Here is a 17,129-nt window from a genome sequence, read left to right on the forward strand (position 1 = left end):
CGGAACAGACGTAGGGTGTTCTTTGCCATTCAATGAGATCATAACTTATCTGATAACCCTCAATTCCACTTTGCTACCTTTTCCCCATAACCCTTGATCCCCTTACTGAATAAACATCTGTTTGTCTCAGTCCTGAATATCCTAATGATCTAACCTCAACAGCCCTGTGCAGTAAAGAATTCTGCAGATTCATTACCTTCTGAGATGCAAATCCTCCTCATTTGTCTTAAGATGTGTGACCCCTTCGTCTCTCTCCGCTTTCCCACTCCCCAACCCCCTCTCTCAAAGGGAAACAACATTTCCGCATCTGCCTGTTAAATCCTCTAAGAATCTTGTATGTTTTAACAAGGTTGAAAATGTGTTGCTGGAAAAGCGCAGCAGGTCAGGCAGCATCCAAGGAACAGGAGAATTGAAGTTTCGGGCATAAGCCCTTCTTCAGGATGTCGATTCTCCTGTTCCTTGGATGCTGCCTGACCTGCTGCGCTTTTCCAGCAACACGTTTTCAGCTCTGATCTCCAGCATCTGCAGCCTTACTTTCTCCTCTTTGTTTTAACAAGGTTGTCTCTCATTTTTCTGTGGTAAAAACCTGTATTCCTGATGAAAGGCTTTTGCCCGAAACGTCAATTTTACTGCTCCTCAGATGCTGCCTAAACTGCTGTGCTTTTCCAGCACCACTTTAATCTAGACTCTCATTTTTCTGTGTTCCAATGAGTTCAGGCCCAATTTACTCAGCCTCTCCTCATAAGACAGTCCCTCAATGTCTGGTATCAGCCTTCTGAACCTTCTCTAGACTGCCTGCAATGCCAGTATATCTTAAGCAGCCCAAAATTGTTCACATTATTCCAGCTGTGGTCTGACTAGTGCCTTGTGCAATTTTAACAAATCCTCCCTAATTTTATACTCCACTCCCTTTGAAATAAAGGCCAACATACCATTTGCCCTCTGTATTACCTGCTGAACTTTGGGTGCTAACTTTTTGTGATTTGTGCAGAAGGACTCCCAGATCCCTCTGTTGTGTGGCTTTCAGCAGTTTTTGTCTGTCTTTAAATAATATTTAGCTCCTCTCTTCTTCCTGCCAAAGTTCACGACCTCACATTTTCCTACATTCCATTCCATTTACCAAGCTTTTACCCATTTGCTTAACCTGCCTGTATCCCTTGGCAGACTATGTTGTCCTCATAGCTTGCCTACCCACTTCCGTTTGTGTCATCCATAAATTTGGCTGTAATACATTTGCTTTCTTTATCCAAGTCATTAATATATGTTGTAAATAATTGTGACCCCAGCACTGTGGCACACCACGAGTTGCAGATTGTCTAGCTGAAAACACTCCCTTTATTCTTCATTTTTTTTGTCTCTTTAAAGTGTTGTCAAACCAAATATTAAGTTAGAAACCCAATTATTTCAAATGAACATTGTACGGCGTAAGGAGTAAGTGAAAGTTTTCAGCCTTTAATTCTGAGATATGCCCTGTGGTATTGGAAACTTGTAAACTTAGTGTCCTAGTTCATTATATCCAAGATTTCATTTGTATGTTTGGGAAACTTCAGTTGTGAAAAATGATGGTGTTTTGATTTGATTTTCCTTTCTTAGCCCTCACTCCAGCATGTGTCTAATGCTTAGAGGTGTGTCAATCAGCATGGTGTAGCATCATGTGTTTTCTATTAGTAGAAATTGTCCCAACAGCATGATAACAGTTTAAACACTTGTCCCTCATTGGCTGAAAAAGGTAACATTTTTGGTGAGATTTAATACATTACAAACATCTTGTGTTTCATGCTTAAGTATATCAAGCAACAGCATTATGCTGGTATTGTTTTTAAGTGCCTATTTTCTGAAGACAATACTGTTTCCGTTCTGGGGCTTAGTTACTTTGGCACTAATAGCTCTTATGATTGTTGTGTACTGCTACAATATGACCTGACACATCATTTATCAAGTTAACCTGGATAGTCACAGTTTGGCTCAATGTTTTGCTCCAAAGTTTGTCGCTATGTTCCAGTTTCCATTTTGTCGTATGTTTAGAAGCTATAACGTCCTGGATCAAAGCACTACACAAATAATTCCTGCTATGAATTGGTAGAAAGCAGAGAAGGAAACCTAGCCATTTCATCCAAGTGTGGGAACAATGAGTGTAATTGTAGTTCCACTGTTGACTTGCTTAGAAACCTTTGACTTTCTTGTTGTGTATTCCAAACTCATCCTACTGCATACATATGTTTACCACCATGCTGGCAATAAATTACTTATTATTTCAACTTTGATTTGGTTTGCTATTATCACATATACCTAAGTACAGTGAAAAGTTTTATTTTGCATGCAGTAAAAGCGGATCATCATGTACAGAGATCATAGGATGATCGAACAGAACAAGAAATACAAAGTTACGGCAGCAGTGAAAATGCGTAAAAAGCAAGATCAACATTAGATTTGTACAGACTGAGGTATAAAAGTGGTGAAAGTAAGAAATGTGAAAATAAGATCTGCTGTAGAGAACTCTCAAAGTGTTGCCCTGTGTCAGCGCCATCTTGAATCCATGTGTATTATATATACATTGTAGTTCGTTTAAAAATTCAGTTTGATGAGTGAAGATTTGTATCTGATTTTCCCATGACTCCACTATTGTTTTAACTGTTATTTTGTTGTAAATTACACACATTGAAATAGAATTCCACATTAATCTGTAATGTGTTTATATTTTACAGGGATTTGAGCCACAATCGAATTACTTCCATCAACAGCAGCTTATTTAACAATCTTCACAATTTACACGAAGTGTAAGTGGCACTCTTCCTGTAAGAGATAAGTGTGATCTAAGTTTGAAGTTTTGGTGATAAAAGTTATCTTTATTAAAAACTGATTTTTGACTTTCAGAAAAATAACCCACAATGAATTAACTGAAGTGCCGAACTTCGGAATTATGGCTTCAAACATTACCATTCTTTCACTGTGAGTATCAAATTTTTATATTACGTTCTACCTTTTTTGAAATTTATGGTGTTCCCAGACATATGTTGCGGTGGTATCCATGGAAACTGGACAGTTCAGAAGAAGAAATAATCAACACATTTTACACTTTGATCTGTTATTTGAGGAATGTGTCTGGTTAACACTGGTCTCGGTGTTAGAGGATTATGGATACAGTATCTCTTCCATGTTTAAAATGATAATCTAAGCCTTTCATTTAAAGTGTTTCCTGAATTGTGTTACATTGTTTGAAAGTGCTGCTCACTGGATGAGCTGGACAGGTGGCTTAAACCACAGTTTCTGTTCAGGTGGCAAAATAAATATGCATTATTTGTAGAAAAGTAGTTTTTCGATAACCTGGTTCCTATAGCTCCGAATAGAACGAGCAATCCTGCCGTGAGTCTGTAGGAACTGGCTGATAAACAATATTGCATCATTTGTCTACAAAATAGCCACTGCACTTCAAAATAATATATTGTGTAAGGTTCTGTATATCTTCAACTTTTGAATTGGGTTTTGCTGTTGGAAAGCTTTGATATGCTACCTAATGTGTAAGAACTCGCATCTGTGAACTTGTGTTGGGGTTATGACTGTCACCAGGGTAAGGGAGCTACAAATACTAGGATTGAAACTGAGCTGGATATACAAGCTCAATCCAAAGTTTGTCATGACTGGCTTTTAAATGCAGCATTTATGCGTGCGATGATAGTTAGCTGGTGATGTGTAATTAGTTGCACTGTTTGGCTGCAGTTTGAATTCAGAAACCTGTACTGAATTTTTCACACTGCCTGTACACAGCATTAGCATGAAAATGATATGGCAGGTGATGCACAGAGGAATTACAATTTGAATGCCTTATAAACTATGTTTTTAAGTAGTTAGAATGAGATTTAGAGGAAGGAAAGAGGTGTGTACATCCATTGATGCTCAGGTTCTTTGTTGTAATCCTGGTTATAGCTGAGAACCCACGACTCTGCCAAATTAACCATCCGATACATTTGTCTGATACCAGTTTTATAGTTTCCTTGGGTGAAAAAAGAGCACATATCTGAAAAGTAAGGAATCCAGTGATATTATATTTTTAAAAATTGTGCATTTTAAACCTTGAAGCAACCAGAATGTATAGTGTTTATTATGTGCAATATAGCTGATAGTACCAAGGTGTGTTTTTTTAATATGGTGAATATTAACTATTAAAGAAATGTTGCCCAACTTCGTGATTTACTCCCATATTCCTTGCGTTCAGTGTCATTGCTTTTAGCATCTGCATTTTTTTGCTAGCGAAGGTTAAAAAGATCTCAAAGTTGCTGTTAAAAGCAGAAAAATCTTAATAAAACATCTGTAGCTGTCGAAGTGTATTTTCAAATCACGATTGCAGACATGGCATGTGAACCCAGACCTCCAATTGTCCTATCATTTTGGAGAAGATATTCATGCACAATTTAGTTTAACTATGCTTGTGTTTTTCTCCAGGAGTAAACATAGATCAACATGCGTATTTCTTCAGATAACATTTGTGCAAGAAAATGTAGTTAGAACTTCTTCCTTTGTGTTAAGTGACAGAGTATAGCACCTGTGCACTGTCGAGCCATTATTTCAGTTTAGAAATGAAACTCTGGCATATTAAAGTCACTGTTTTGTCCCATAATTTAACACTGTATGTTGCCATTGAAGACTTGAAGCAAATAATTCAGTAGGATAACATACTTGGTAACCTTCCTTTTCTTTGATGCTACCTAATTTTGAAGATTGCACTAATGCATTCCAACTTCAAAGCGTTACTGTAATCTATTTCACCTTTTTCCCCTGTCTTCACATGTTTACTTTTGATGCATACTGGTTGGAAAAGGGAAACCTATCTGTTATTTTCTTTTGCCACTCCTAATTTAAGGAAGTTGGGGCCTAGTGTAGCATCCCAACTGTGTTACGCGATTGGTTTCTAAACCACAATTTTCCCTGCCTATATCGATACATGCCCCATGAAATGGTACTTGGTTTATTGTTGCTAGTTCGAGAGCTTTAATTTAGCAGAGCTTGCAATTGAACCCAAGTTCTCTGTTGTGTAGCAAAGTTAATTGGACAACTGTGTGGTGCATTCTCCCTAGTAGCTTGTGTTTGTTTAACATTTTGATCAGTTTTTCATTTGTATGGATTTTGCTGAAATTTCTTTCTTTGAAGCTTTTCAGAAAGTTTGACTAATTGTTTCTTGCTGATATTTTGTGAGTGTGTGTAGGATTGAGAACCGAATGACACAACTGTAACCCTAGCTTGAGCTCAAGAACAGTACCATAATAATCAAAACTGATCAAACCATATGAAATATTTCATTATGGGCTTCCATGTATATAACTCCATTTGTAACCTCCAACTCAAAAGCAGTTCTTAGCCACTAAAATACTTTTGAAATGTAGTCCACCTTTGTGATCAAATAAATTATATGATAGTAAGCATACGCGTTCATTGTCTCTGTTTGAATTGGATGATCTTGCCATTTTACAAATTTTCCTTTTTGACTAATATTTTCTTGTGCTGTTCTGAAAGCATCATTTTACGTTTGGCGTTCCACCAAATACGTGACATCCCCCGGTAGTGTGCAGAAATATCATTCTTTGTTAAACCTAGTCAGTGAGTATTAGACTGGGGCAGACCGTGAGATCCAGGGTCAGTTCTTTCCTTTGGCTTTCCCACACTTCGCAAATAATTAAAATCCAGCGCGAATACTGACCTGTAATTTTTTGCCCTTAGTTTAAGTGACCTGATAAAACTGTACAGCTTGGCTACTTCGTGTGCTTGTTACAAACCAGAGAGCTTCTTCAAAAGAAGAAGTTCTCCTCCTCTCTCCACAACCAGAGAGCTGGCTTACGGTTCTTTTGTTCCATAGGAGAAGGTGACACTAATCCAAAATTAATAGTCAGGGGGCCAAAGGAGGAAAGGGACTAAATACAATAACTGTCTCTGTGTGGAAAAAGTGCTAGGGAAACTAATGGGGATATCAGTGAAGCAAAGGCTGAATGGCCTTCTCTGTTTCTACAACTTCTGTTTACAGAAGTCTCCATTTAGGTTTGTAAAAGTTAAACAGTGATACATGTTGCAAATGAATTATAGAATAAAATGACCATAAGAAAAGCAATGTGGTGTCTGGTGAGTTTGCGAGACCACATTGCACACAATGCTCGAATTAAGTCAATGATGGATGAAGATCGTTTCACCTCAAAATGCGCAACACACCACAACCAGCGATTTTGGTCTTGAGCCAATTGGTTTGTCAGTCACGTGCCTAACCTTAGTTTTGTGTTCTTTAGCTTACAGAGCCGTTCTGAATTGTTCTTTAGTCAATTTGTTACATCCTATTGTTGATCACCTATACTCGTGGCTGTTGCACAAATTGGTGATGCACACTTAAGATTATTATTAGTTATGGTTTGGCAATTCTAATTCTGTTTCTTCCTGTAGTCTCTTTCTACTTCTGAGCTGCAACTCCAATGGTGTCAACAGTATTTGATTGTTAATTGTATATCATTCGATATTGTGGTGTTTAGGTAATAATTGGGGATTCAACTGTAATCAGGAACAGACTGAGCGATATTTATTGGAAGAGGACAACATGCAATACTCCTCTACAGATAACTTATAAGTAAGGGGTAAAGATATTAGTCTGCAATGTTCTGTCTTTCAGCACCTGACTGAATTTTCACGTTGGTACCTCCGCCAAGTAAGCTCTGCGATTTCTAAACAGTGAATAGTTGTTGGCTGCCTTATGGCATTCAATTTATTTGGGAAGAGCATTTTTTTCTTATTGCAAATGTGATGGGTTAAATGCATCTGTTTTGTAACTATACTCTGCAAAATCACATCATGCTTTGCAACTTTGGCCAAACCCATGCTGCATGTGTGGCATTTCCTATTGGAGTTGAAACACACATTTGTAAACCATAATATGAAATGCTTTATTCTATGGTCCCTTTAATGAAAAACAGAATCATCCTCCACTTTGAAGGGCTTTGACTCATTAGAAGAAATTAAACTTTGGAATTACTATTGAATGTTACCAGATAAACCTTAGATGCTGGCTAATCAGACTTCTTCATGCAGAAACTATACTATCACCATATGTTCATTTTCAGCAAGATTCTCAAATTCAGCCAATCAAACTTTCATCCTTTATGGAAGTTGACGTACCACAGTTTCTAACCTGTGATTAGCATGTTGAATAATTGCTACAAAATGAGATTTCAGAGTTACATAACACAATAAATTCCAGGAAACTGTTCAATTAATTAATTTGATCACAGTTCAATTACTTGCATCTGGTGATTTATTGGGGTTTGTTTTTACTACACCCAGGTCAGCTGGTGCAGTCAGCATGTCTGCAGTACTGCTTGAATAAGAGTTAAGTGACACATGATATGAATGAGAGCTTTCCAACAGTGAATGGGAAACCAGATGGTGTTTGAGAAATCTTCCATTAAAAATGCAAACTTTATATAGTATAATACTTTAAGAATAGGAGCTGAAACCCTAAGAATTTTTTCTTGAGCAAGTTGTCAGGTGAAGCATGATGGTTTATGTTAATCTAATTATGGTCCATGGTGGAATTCTTAAATCAAAACAAAGTTAAATTGACAGCCATCATCAATGAATGTTGCATATCAAAGGCTGCTTTTATACTGCACAAGGCCTTTGATGCAGCCAGAACCTGGATTGCAGAGTTTTGTGCAGTGAGTGGCAACACCTCCAAAACCTGCTGTTTTTTCTTACTTTGCTTAGCAAGTTGGCTAGCTATGAGTGACAGAGTATTGTGAGCCAGCAAATCCAGCGTGAGATTCTTAGGGGACTAAATACTTTTTTGATTTAGCAAAGGACAGAATTAACTGACACTGAAGGTTTTTAATCCCTATTTTTGTCTCTCATATAAGGCTACAAATAGATAGTCTTTTGTAAGAAGCAGCTTTTTAAACTATAAATTTAAATTACAAATACGTCTCAAATTGGAAATAAAAGTAGTTGTACATAATTTTGTACCTTGGGATGCACGTAACTTTGAAGTGCATAAGCACATGCTGGGCTATAATAAAATTAGGTGTTTTTAGATTGTAAAACCTTGAGGAAGGAAGTGAAGGTTTGGATTCAAGCCAAATTTGACAGTAGATAGGCTGTTTATTGATCTGAGATTTGTAAATTGAGATTGACAGTATTAAGATACTAATGTAATGCTGTCTGTGGGTTAAGCAAGACTGAAGCTTCAGGAACATTTTTTTGTCGTTTTAATAAATCTTTGCTGAAAAATCTCCTGAAAGCAGTTTTTGTAACAAGGTAGAGTTGCTCAATACTTTAAAATCAGCAACATCATTATGAAGTAGTTGCTTTTTATGACTTTTGAAGGAAAACCAAAATTATACTTCGTGCTTTTCTATTCAGTATTGTTCTCTATTTACATTCTTCTATAAATGAACACAAATATAGGTATTCTTAAAATGTCTGCTTATGGTTAATAATGTTTAATAATGGAAAAATACTTGAATGTGGGTGCAAGAAGGAAATAAGTTTTAATCTTCATTATTCTGTAGCCTGAGGTGACACTCTTTAGCAGCCATTGTAGCACTTCCATTACAAATAACTTGATATTTTAGATTAAAAATGATTCAAATAAGTTCAGTTTCACAAATACTACTATAAGTTGAGGGTGTAGGAAAAGCCCTTCCATGTGACATTGCTCTTGGCCGATGGAGTTTAATTTGGATAACTGTATGATGTTGTATTTTGGTAAGTCAAACCAGACAGGGTTATACAATTAATGATAAGGCCCTGGGGAGTGTTGTCGAATAGGGAACTCTAGAGGGACAGGTACATTGTTCCTTGAAAGTGGTGGCACTGACAGGATTTTGAAGGCACTTGGTATATTTGTTATCATTGGTCAGACCATTGAGTACAAGAGTTGAGATAGAACATTACTGCGCAGTACAGACCCTTCGGTCCTCGATGTTGCGCCGACCTGTCATACCAATCTGAAGCCCATCTAACCTACATTATTCCATGTACATCCATATGCTTGTCCAATGACGACTTAAATGTACTTAAAGTTGGTGAATCTACTACCGTTGCGGGCAAAGCATTCCTTACCCTTACTACTCTGAGTAAAGAAACTACCTCTGACATCTGTCCTATATCTATCACCCTTCAATTTAAAGCTATGCCTCCTCATGCTCGCTGTCACCATTCTTGGAAAAAGGCTCTCCTTGTCCACCCTATCTAACCCTCCTGATTATCTTATATGTCTCTATTAAGTCACCTCTCGACCTTCTTCTCTCCAACGAAAACAGTCTCAAGTCCCTCGGCCTTTCCTTGTAAATTTAAAAGGGTCCTAAGGGGCAATTGTTTCAGGCAGAGGGTAGTGCATATACTAAATGAGCTGCCAGAGAAGGTGGTGTAGGCAGGTACAATTACAACATTTAAAAGACATTTGGACAGGTAAATGTATAGGAAAGGTTTAGAAGGATATGGGCCAAACAGGCACATGGGTCTAGTTCACGTTAAGAAACATGGTCAACATGGACAAGTTGGACCAAATAGTCTGTTTCTGTGCTGTGAGACTTTAGCACTATATAAGATTAAATTCATGGGAAATTACGGAGTAGTTTGAATATTTCTAGTAGTAGAAAAATCATGTAAAAACACAATTAGAAAGTATTCTGTTAAATTTGGCTTTGAAATGTTTCAAATGGCAAAAGACTCCACCACCACAAGTATAGAAGGTAAATGAACTGACACTACTACATGTACACACATATAATGTATAGTGCTTTTTTTTTGCCCTTCTGCCTGTAGAAGTGGCAGCATTCTTCACTAATTGAATTCAGCAGTAATCACAAGCTTTTGCCTTTGTGTTAGTTGAGGCCAATCTTGTTAGCCTCAGGATATTGCAGCAAGAGTTCCTCAGGGTAATGTCATAAGCTCAACCTATGACACCTGCATCTTCAGTGATCCTCCTTCCATCATAAGATCAGAAGTATGCTGTTCACTTGTCATTGCCATCTTCAACCTGGTCTTCTAACCCCTTGCATACTGGGGTGGTCTATGTGTATCAGGACCTGGACAAGCAAAATTAAACTTGGTAAATGACAAGTGAAATTCAGTGCCGTGAAAATGCAGGCAATGTTTATCTCCAACAAGAGAGAATCCAACCCATCTCCCCTTAACATTAAGTGGTGTTGCAATCACTTATCACCAATTGTCAATATTCTATAGATGCCATTGTCCAGAAAATGAAGAGGACCAGCCATTCAAATGCTATCACTGTAAAAACAGGTCAGAGGCTGGAAAGTCTGAATAGCTCACTCCTGATTCTCAAAGCCTGTCCACAAGGTACACTTGAGGAATGTAATTGAGTAGGCTTATCTGTCTAGATACAGCTCCAACATGACTTGAGATGCTCAAAAAATCCTTTGCAGCTACTAACTTAAATATTTACTCCTTCTACAGCTGCATATTCACAGCAGTGTATAGCATACAAGATGCACTGCAGCACCCCCCAGGTTACCTTTTGACAATATCATCCAAACCCATAATGTTGACCACCTGGAAGGAAGAGAGTCAGGAGATGCACTGGAATACCAGCAACCCATCAATTTTGCTTCCAAACCCCACACCATCAAGACTTCCTGTCTCTGAATCAAAGTCCTGGAAATTCCTTCCCCATCTTCCTGTGGATGTCACCACGTCACATGGACTGCCGTGGTTCAAGAGGGCAGTTTATTGCTATCATCTTTTCAAGGCAGGTTAGAAATGAGTGATAAAAGTCAGCGGCACCAATGTTCCGTGAAGGAGTAATTAGTCAAGTGCTCAGCCTGTCCTAATAAGCCTGCATTGCAGTTTGGCTCTTGCTTTCATCTGTTGTATCATTCGTCTGTGAAAGCAGGATTGGCGTTCAAAATGAAAATTTAAATTTACAGCTTCAGACTAATTTTCAATACCAGTTGTTGATACTGTGAAAGTTGCTCAGTATTGCAATTGAACCAGCTATCCATGATGTCATCGTATAGCAGAATTAAATGTTCTGCCTCCTCCCTTTTGTCACAGTTCAGTTTTTTAGGATGACACATGATGTTGTGATCTAGGTGTCCTTATTAGCCCAGGTTTGAATGGTGTTTTTCAAGGTATCATTTACAGACTTAAAATGTGTGAAATTCTGTATCTGATATTGTATATTTTCACTGTTGAAATTCAAAGCACATGGAATTCCTTTCCAACTGTGTTAAATAGATCTCTTGCAAGATAAATCTATACTCCATTCAGTCCTCACTATGCTTTCCATCCCCAGCCACCATCTCACCACCCCAAAGATGGGTGTTCCTTCCATTTTTGACTGCTGACTAATTACTATTATTTATTGAACTTACTTTTACAGTACTCTCCATTTTGGATTCTGAGTTTGATAAAGGTCATATAAAGCTAATGAGAAGAGCCAAGTATCAGGTAGTTATTTCATGTACAAGTGATTGTAATGCCTTTAGCATCCCTTGTCACTTTCTTTCACTTATTTCATAAGATTGCACAGTAAAGTAATTTTGGATTGAAAACATCCAGTAAGTGTGTGCACACACAATGTTTGCGCCTTCCAAAATTAAAACTCTGATATAGGAATTTAAAAAGAAACCTTCAATGTAGGATAATCGATGTTTTAAAAATTTGTTCCTCTAATTGTACCTGAAACATAACCTTTTCAAGGAATTATATGTAGCTGTAAATGGGAGGGATAAATGGGAGGGGGTGGGGTTGGGGGTGATAGGCCAGAGGGGGGAAGTGATGGACCGGTTATATATTGCATTCCAACATATAAAGACAATCGTATTAAAAGTAGGTAGAAATATCTACTTTTTATTAAATACGTTTTGGGCCATTTACAGTTCTAATGTAAAAATGCTGAGTTGGAGACTTGGGATTGGGATAATGTGGGGAAGGGGAAATGAGGAAGCTGTTGAAATCCATGTTCATCCCCTGTGGTTGCAGGGTCCTGAGGAATTCTTCTTTCAGGCGTCAAGTGGTAACTGTTTGGTGGTGGACGAAGCCCAGGACCTGCATGTCCTTGACTGAGTGGGAGGGAGAGTTGAAGTGTTCAGCCACGGGGGCAATGGGGTTGGTGGGTGTAGGTGTCCCAGAGATGTTCTCTGAAACGATCCTCAAGAAGGTGTCCTGTCTCCCCGATGTGGAGGAGACTACACTGGGTGCAGTGGATGCATGCCCAGTAATATTGGGCCTTTAAAGTTGTTAGCTTGACGTTTTATTAAAGTTACAGACTCCTCGCTAATGTTTCACTGCAAGGTAATAATGATCCTCCACTGCTATTGTTGAAAAATTGTTCAAATATGTAGCATCTCAAATCAGAATCCAGTATTTTCAATGTGTGTTTTCAATTGATTCATAAGGTATGGACATTATTAGCAAGGCTGTTGAGATGGTGGTGAGAATTGGAACTGTAAGGGTAATGGAATACAGGGTAGGGAAATCTTACTGCAGCTGTTCAGGGTCTTAGTGAAGCTATTTTGCTTTTGAAGAAGGAAATAATTTTGTTCAATGCAGTTCAAAGAAGTTTTACATTCTTGGGATGAAGCACTAAACTTATGGAAAATAAAGATTTGGACAGGTTTGGCCTCGCCCACTGACATTTACAAGAATGGGAAGTCAACTTGCTGAAATGAGTAAGATACTGTGGGGACCTGAGGTGGATTCTGAGGAAGTTTTCCCTTATAAGATACTAGAACTAGGGAGCACAATTTAAAAGTAAGATGTCTTGCTTTTAGGACCAAGATGGGACCTTTTTTTGGAAAATGATGGAAGTCAGGTCATTCAATATAATCAAGGCTAAAAATCACACAACACCATTGTCCACCTGATGAAGGAGCGGCGGAAAGCTAGTGCTTCCAATTAAACCTGTTGGGACTATAACCTGGTGTTGTGTGATTTTTAACTTTGTACACCCAGTCCAACACCGGCATCTCCAAATCTTAATCAAGGCTGATTTGGATAGATTTTTGATGGAGTTGGTAGTGGGGTTTTATGCAGGTGGGGAAATGGGAAAGTGGAGTCGTTTCGATAGCAGATCAGCTGTGATATTATTGAATAGTCGACCAGAGTAGAAAGGCTTGAATAGCTTACTCCTGCTCCCAAGTTCTGCGTTCCTATAACTCACTAATCCAGTAACATAATCGCTACCATATCCTGTGTTTTCAAATACACTACACCAGCAGGGTTATATATAGCATCCCAACACATAAAGACAATCGTATTAAAAGTAAGTAGAAATATCTACTTTTTATTAAATACGTTTTGGGCCATTTACAGTTCTAATGTAAAAATCCTAAAACCCAAGCATTCTGTGTGCTAGCATGCAGGCTGAGGCTTGAATGGTTGGGTTTTCATCTGAATTCAAATTGGAATTTCGAGTTTTGTTCTTTGCAAACGTTCTGTTTTGAGTATCTGGTCCACCTTTAGTTGGTATGTTTCTATTCTCTGAGAATAACTAACCAATTACCATTTCAAGACCACTGGAATAAAATAGTAAAAAGGTCCATTCTTGACACAAAAACAGCAATTACTGGAAAGGTTGAGTAGGTCTGGCCACATCTGTGGAAAGAAATCCAAGTTAACGTTTCATGTCAAGTGACTGTTTCTCAGAACACATCCCCACTCGACCTGAAACATTAACTCTGATTTCTCTCTACAGATGCTGCCAGACCTGCTGAAGTTTTCCAGAAATTTTTGTTTTTGTTTCTGATTTACAGCAACCATAGTTCTTTTGATGTTGTATTCTCAGAGTTGTTTGTTGGATGTGGTGCTTTGTTGACACATGTCTGGCTTAAGTAGGTGAGTAACAGTAGTGCTGATATGTCATTTTGATTCTTGTACAGTCCCTTTTGTGAACCATTGTCCTTTCACCTTGCGTCTTGCCTGAAAATAGGGTGTTGGCCATTTAGAATCGATGGAACAAGTTTCTTTACACATTACTGTTATGACCCTGTATTGCTTTCTTGGCATTGGTACCGGGCCAGCATTTAGTGCCCATCCCTACTAGAAGCTTTGCATTTATAAGGATGCCTCCACAGTTCCATTAGCAAGTGAACTCAAGAATTCTGACCCAATAGCAGAGAAGGAATAACAATATTGATCCAAGTCAGGATGATGTGTGCCCTTTTCCTTTTAGGTAAGACAGCTGGTGGATTAGGAAAGGGCTCTTGAAGCCTGGGTGAGTTGCTGCAATGCATCTTGTAGATGGTACTCACTGCTGACACTTTGTTTGTTAGTAGTGGAAGTAGTGAATGTTGAAACTCGAAGATTAGGAAACGATAAAACTAACTGCTTTGTCCTGGATAGTGTCAAACTTCTTGTATGTTATTGGAGCTATACTGATCCAGTCAAGTGTAAAGCATTCCCCCTCACACCTCACTCATATCTTAATAGATGGAAGGTGAGTGAGTGACCACATAATTTGTAGGCTCTGACCTGCCCTTTATAATCTTAGTAATTCTGTAGCTGAGGGAACAGTAGACTCCTGGTGGTCATTCCATTTAAAACAGAGCTATGGATTTTTAAGTACAGTGGGACTTGAGGGATTTGTGGGATAATGTAAAAAGATAGCTAGCAAGATGTAAAATTGAAGGCATTTAATCATTCATTTTCTAGAAGGCTTTTGAAGAATTGAAGTGGGAGTGAGATTGAGTTGTTTTGGAGTGGCATTTCCAAGATGCAAAAACGTTTGGAAGATTGACTCCTAGTTATGGAATTACCTTCACAGTCTTAACAGGGCTAATTGCAATGGGGCTTTGTTTCCACGAGGAAAGGATTTAAGCAGCATGCATTCTCAATTTGGACCACTACAGAGAAGATTGGCATGGCCCCTGTGCAAGGATGACACACAAATCCATGAAACGTTTTAAAAAGAAACAACTGAGCAGAGGTTTACTAGTGTACTTGTCACTACCTACTTGAACAATAGAGTCATAGAGATGTATAACATGGAAACAGACCCTTCGGTCCAACCCGTCCATGCCGACCAGATATCCCTACCCAATCGAGTCCCACCTGCCAGCACCCGGCCCATATCCCTCCAAACCCTTCCTATTCATATATCCATCCAAATGCCTCTTAAATGTTGCAATTGTACCAGCGTCCGCCACATCCTCTGGCAACTCATTCCGTACACGTACCACCCTCTGCGTGAAAAGGTTGCCCCTTAGGTCTCTTTTATATCTTTCCCCTCTCACCCTAGTTCTGGACTCACCAACCCCAGAGCAAAGACTTTGTCTATTTATCCAATCCATGCCCTTCATAATTTTGTAAACCTCTGTAAGGTCACCCATCACCCCTCTGATGCTCCAGGGAAAACCGCCCCAGCCTGTTCAGCCTCTCCCAATAGCTCAAATCCTCCAACCCTGGCAACATCCTTGTAAATCTTTTCTGAACCCTTTCAAGTTTCACAACATCTTTCCGATAGGAAGGAGACCAAAATTGTTTCACAATATTCCAACTGTGGCCTAACCAATGTCCTGTACAGCTGCAACATGACCTCTCAACTCCTATACTCTATGCTCTGACCAATAAAGGAAAGCATACCAAATGCTGCCTTCACTATCCTATCTAACTGCGACTCCACTTTCAAGGAGCTATGAACCTGCACTCCAAGGTCTCTTTGTTCAGCAACACTCCCTAGGACCTTACCATTAAGTGTATAAGTCTTGCTAAGATTTGCTTTCCCAAAATGCAGCACGTCACATTTATCTGAATTAAACTCCATCTGCCACTTCTCAGCCCATTGGCCCATCTGGTCCAAATCCTTTCGTAATCTGAGGTAACCCTCTTGGCTGTCCACTACACCTCCAATTTTGGTGTCATCTGCAAACTTACTAACTGTACCTCTTAATGCTCACATCCAAATCATTTATGTAAATGACAATAAGTAGAGGACCCAGAATAGTGCAATTTTTTTTGTAAAAGATGGGGAGTTCACTGAATCGTTTTTATTCTCTGCTCCAGGGAACTCTGGAGCTTAGTCATTGAGAATGTTCAAGACCGGGATTGACAGATGTTTGCATATTATAAATATCACAGGAATGATGCAAGAAAATGGTATTGTAGAAAATCAGCAAATCAACTGGCTGAATGGTCTTTTCTCTGCTCCTGTTCATGTTGGTATAATGCTTGATCTTCGGCCAAAATGCAAGGTTTACTGGGTTTGTCACCTATGTACGGATACATTTTATTGCTGTAAATTTTTAAAAAGTGAAGTAAAATGTATTGAGTTGTATTGGAACTGCTAAGTCAGTTTGAGCTATAGGGAGAGGCTGAATAGACTGGGACTATTTTCCCTGGAGCATTTGGGGGTGGGGGGGTGTGACCATTGTAGAGATTTATAAATTCATGAAGGGCATAGACAGGGTGCTAAGGCAGGGTTGTCTTCCCCAGGGTGGGAGAATCTAAATCTAGAAGGCATTGGTTTAAGATGAGAGAGGAAAGATTTTAAAAAGGACCTGAGTGGCATCCTTTTGAAGCAGAGGGTGGTGTGTGTATCAAATGAGTTGAGAGAGGAAGTGGCGGAAATCACAGCATTTAAAAGGCAAGATATCTGGATGGGTATGTGGACCAAATGCTGGCAAATGGGACGAGATTAATTTAGGATATCTGATGGATATGGAGGAGTTGGGCTAAAGGGTCTGTTTGTGCTATACAGCTCTGACTTTATGGTTTTGAATAAACTGAAGAAAGAAGAACTTCCACAGTCGCTCATGAGCAGTTTAGTCATTAAACCCTGGAAAGTCTTCGGTTTGATTTGTGAAATAATCTTAATTATTCCATTCCCAACAACCAGAGAATTGCAACATGTGATGCTCACATTGAAGTTTTGATAATGCAGTTCGTGGTATGTTTTTCAGCTGTTTGAAATGATCAGTAATGAACAACGTGAATGAATTTTTATACATGTGTTGTTTAATTGAATCCTAAAAGATCTTAGGAACCTGAAATAAAACAAGAGAATTGGACACAGCACACCTATTGTTAGTTGAAAAGTCATATCCGATCTCTTCGTTTTTCTCAACTTGCATCATTTTTATACTCTGTGAGAAATAATTCTTCTGATTACTATCGCAAATTCATAACCAAGAAGTTTTGAA

At 38.7% G+C, this 17,129-nt stretch overlaps 1 protein-coding gene and 1 non-coding gene across 3 annotated transcripts in view; both read left to right on the forward strand.

The window, feature by feature from the left end:
• LOC140457998 (leucine-rich repeats and immunoglobulin-like domains protein 3) overlaps positions 1-17,129 on the forward strand; it is a 60,777-nt gene that overhangs the window by 15,717 nt on the left and 27,931 nt on the right. For both annotated transcript variants that reach the window (XM_072551926.1, XM_072551927.1), the window contains exons 2-3: positions 2,706-2,777; positions 2,875-2,949. In XM_072551926.1, the coding sequence (XP_072408027.1) occupies positions 2,706-2,777; positions 2,875-2,949 (147 nt within the window). The remainder of the gene's footprint in view (positions 1-2,705; positions 2,778-2,874; positions 2,950-17,129) is intronic.
• Positions 14,800-14,903, forward strand: LOC140458318 (U6 spliceosomal RNA). The gene has a single exon (XR_011953476.1). It is a non-coding gene; the product is annotated as a U6 spliceosomal RNA (small nuclear RNA).

Source organism: Chiloscyllium punctatum, chromosome 32 (assembly GCF_047496795.1).
Source record: "Chiloscyllium punctatum isolate Juve2018m chromosome 32, sChiPun1.3, whole genome shotgun sequence".
Classification (NCBI taxonomy): Eukaryota; Metazoa; Chordata; class Chondrichthyes; order Orectolobiformes; family Hemiscylliidae; genus Chiloscyllium; species Chiloscyllium punctatum.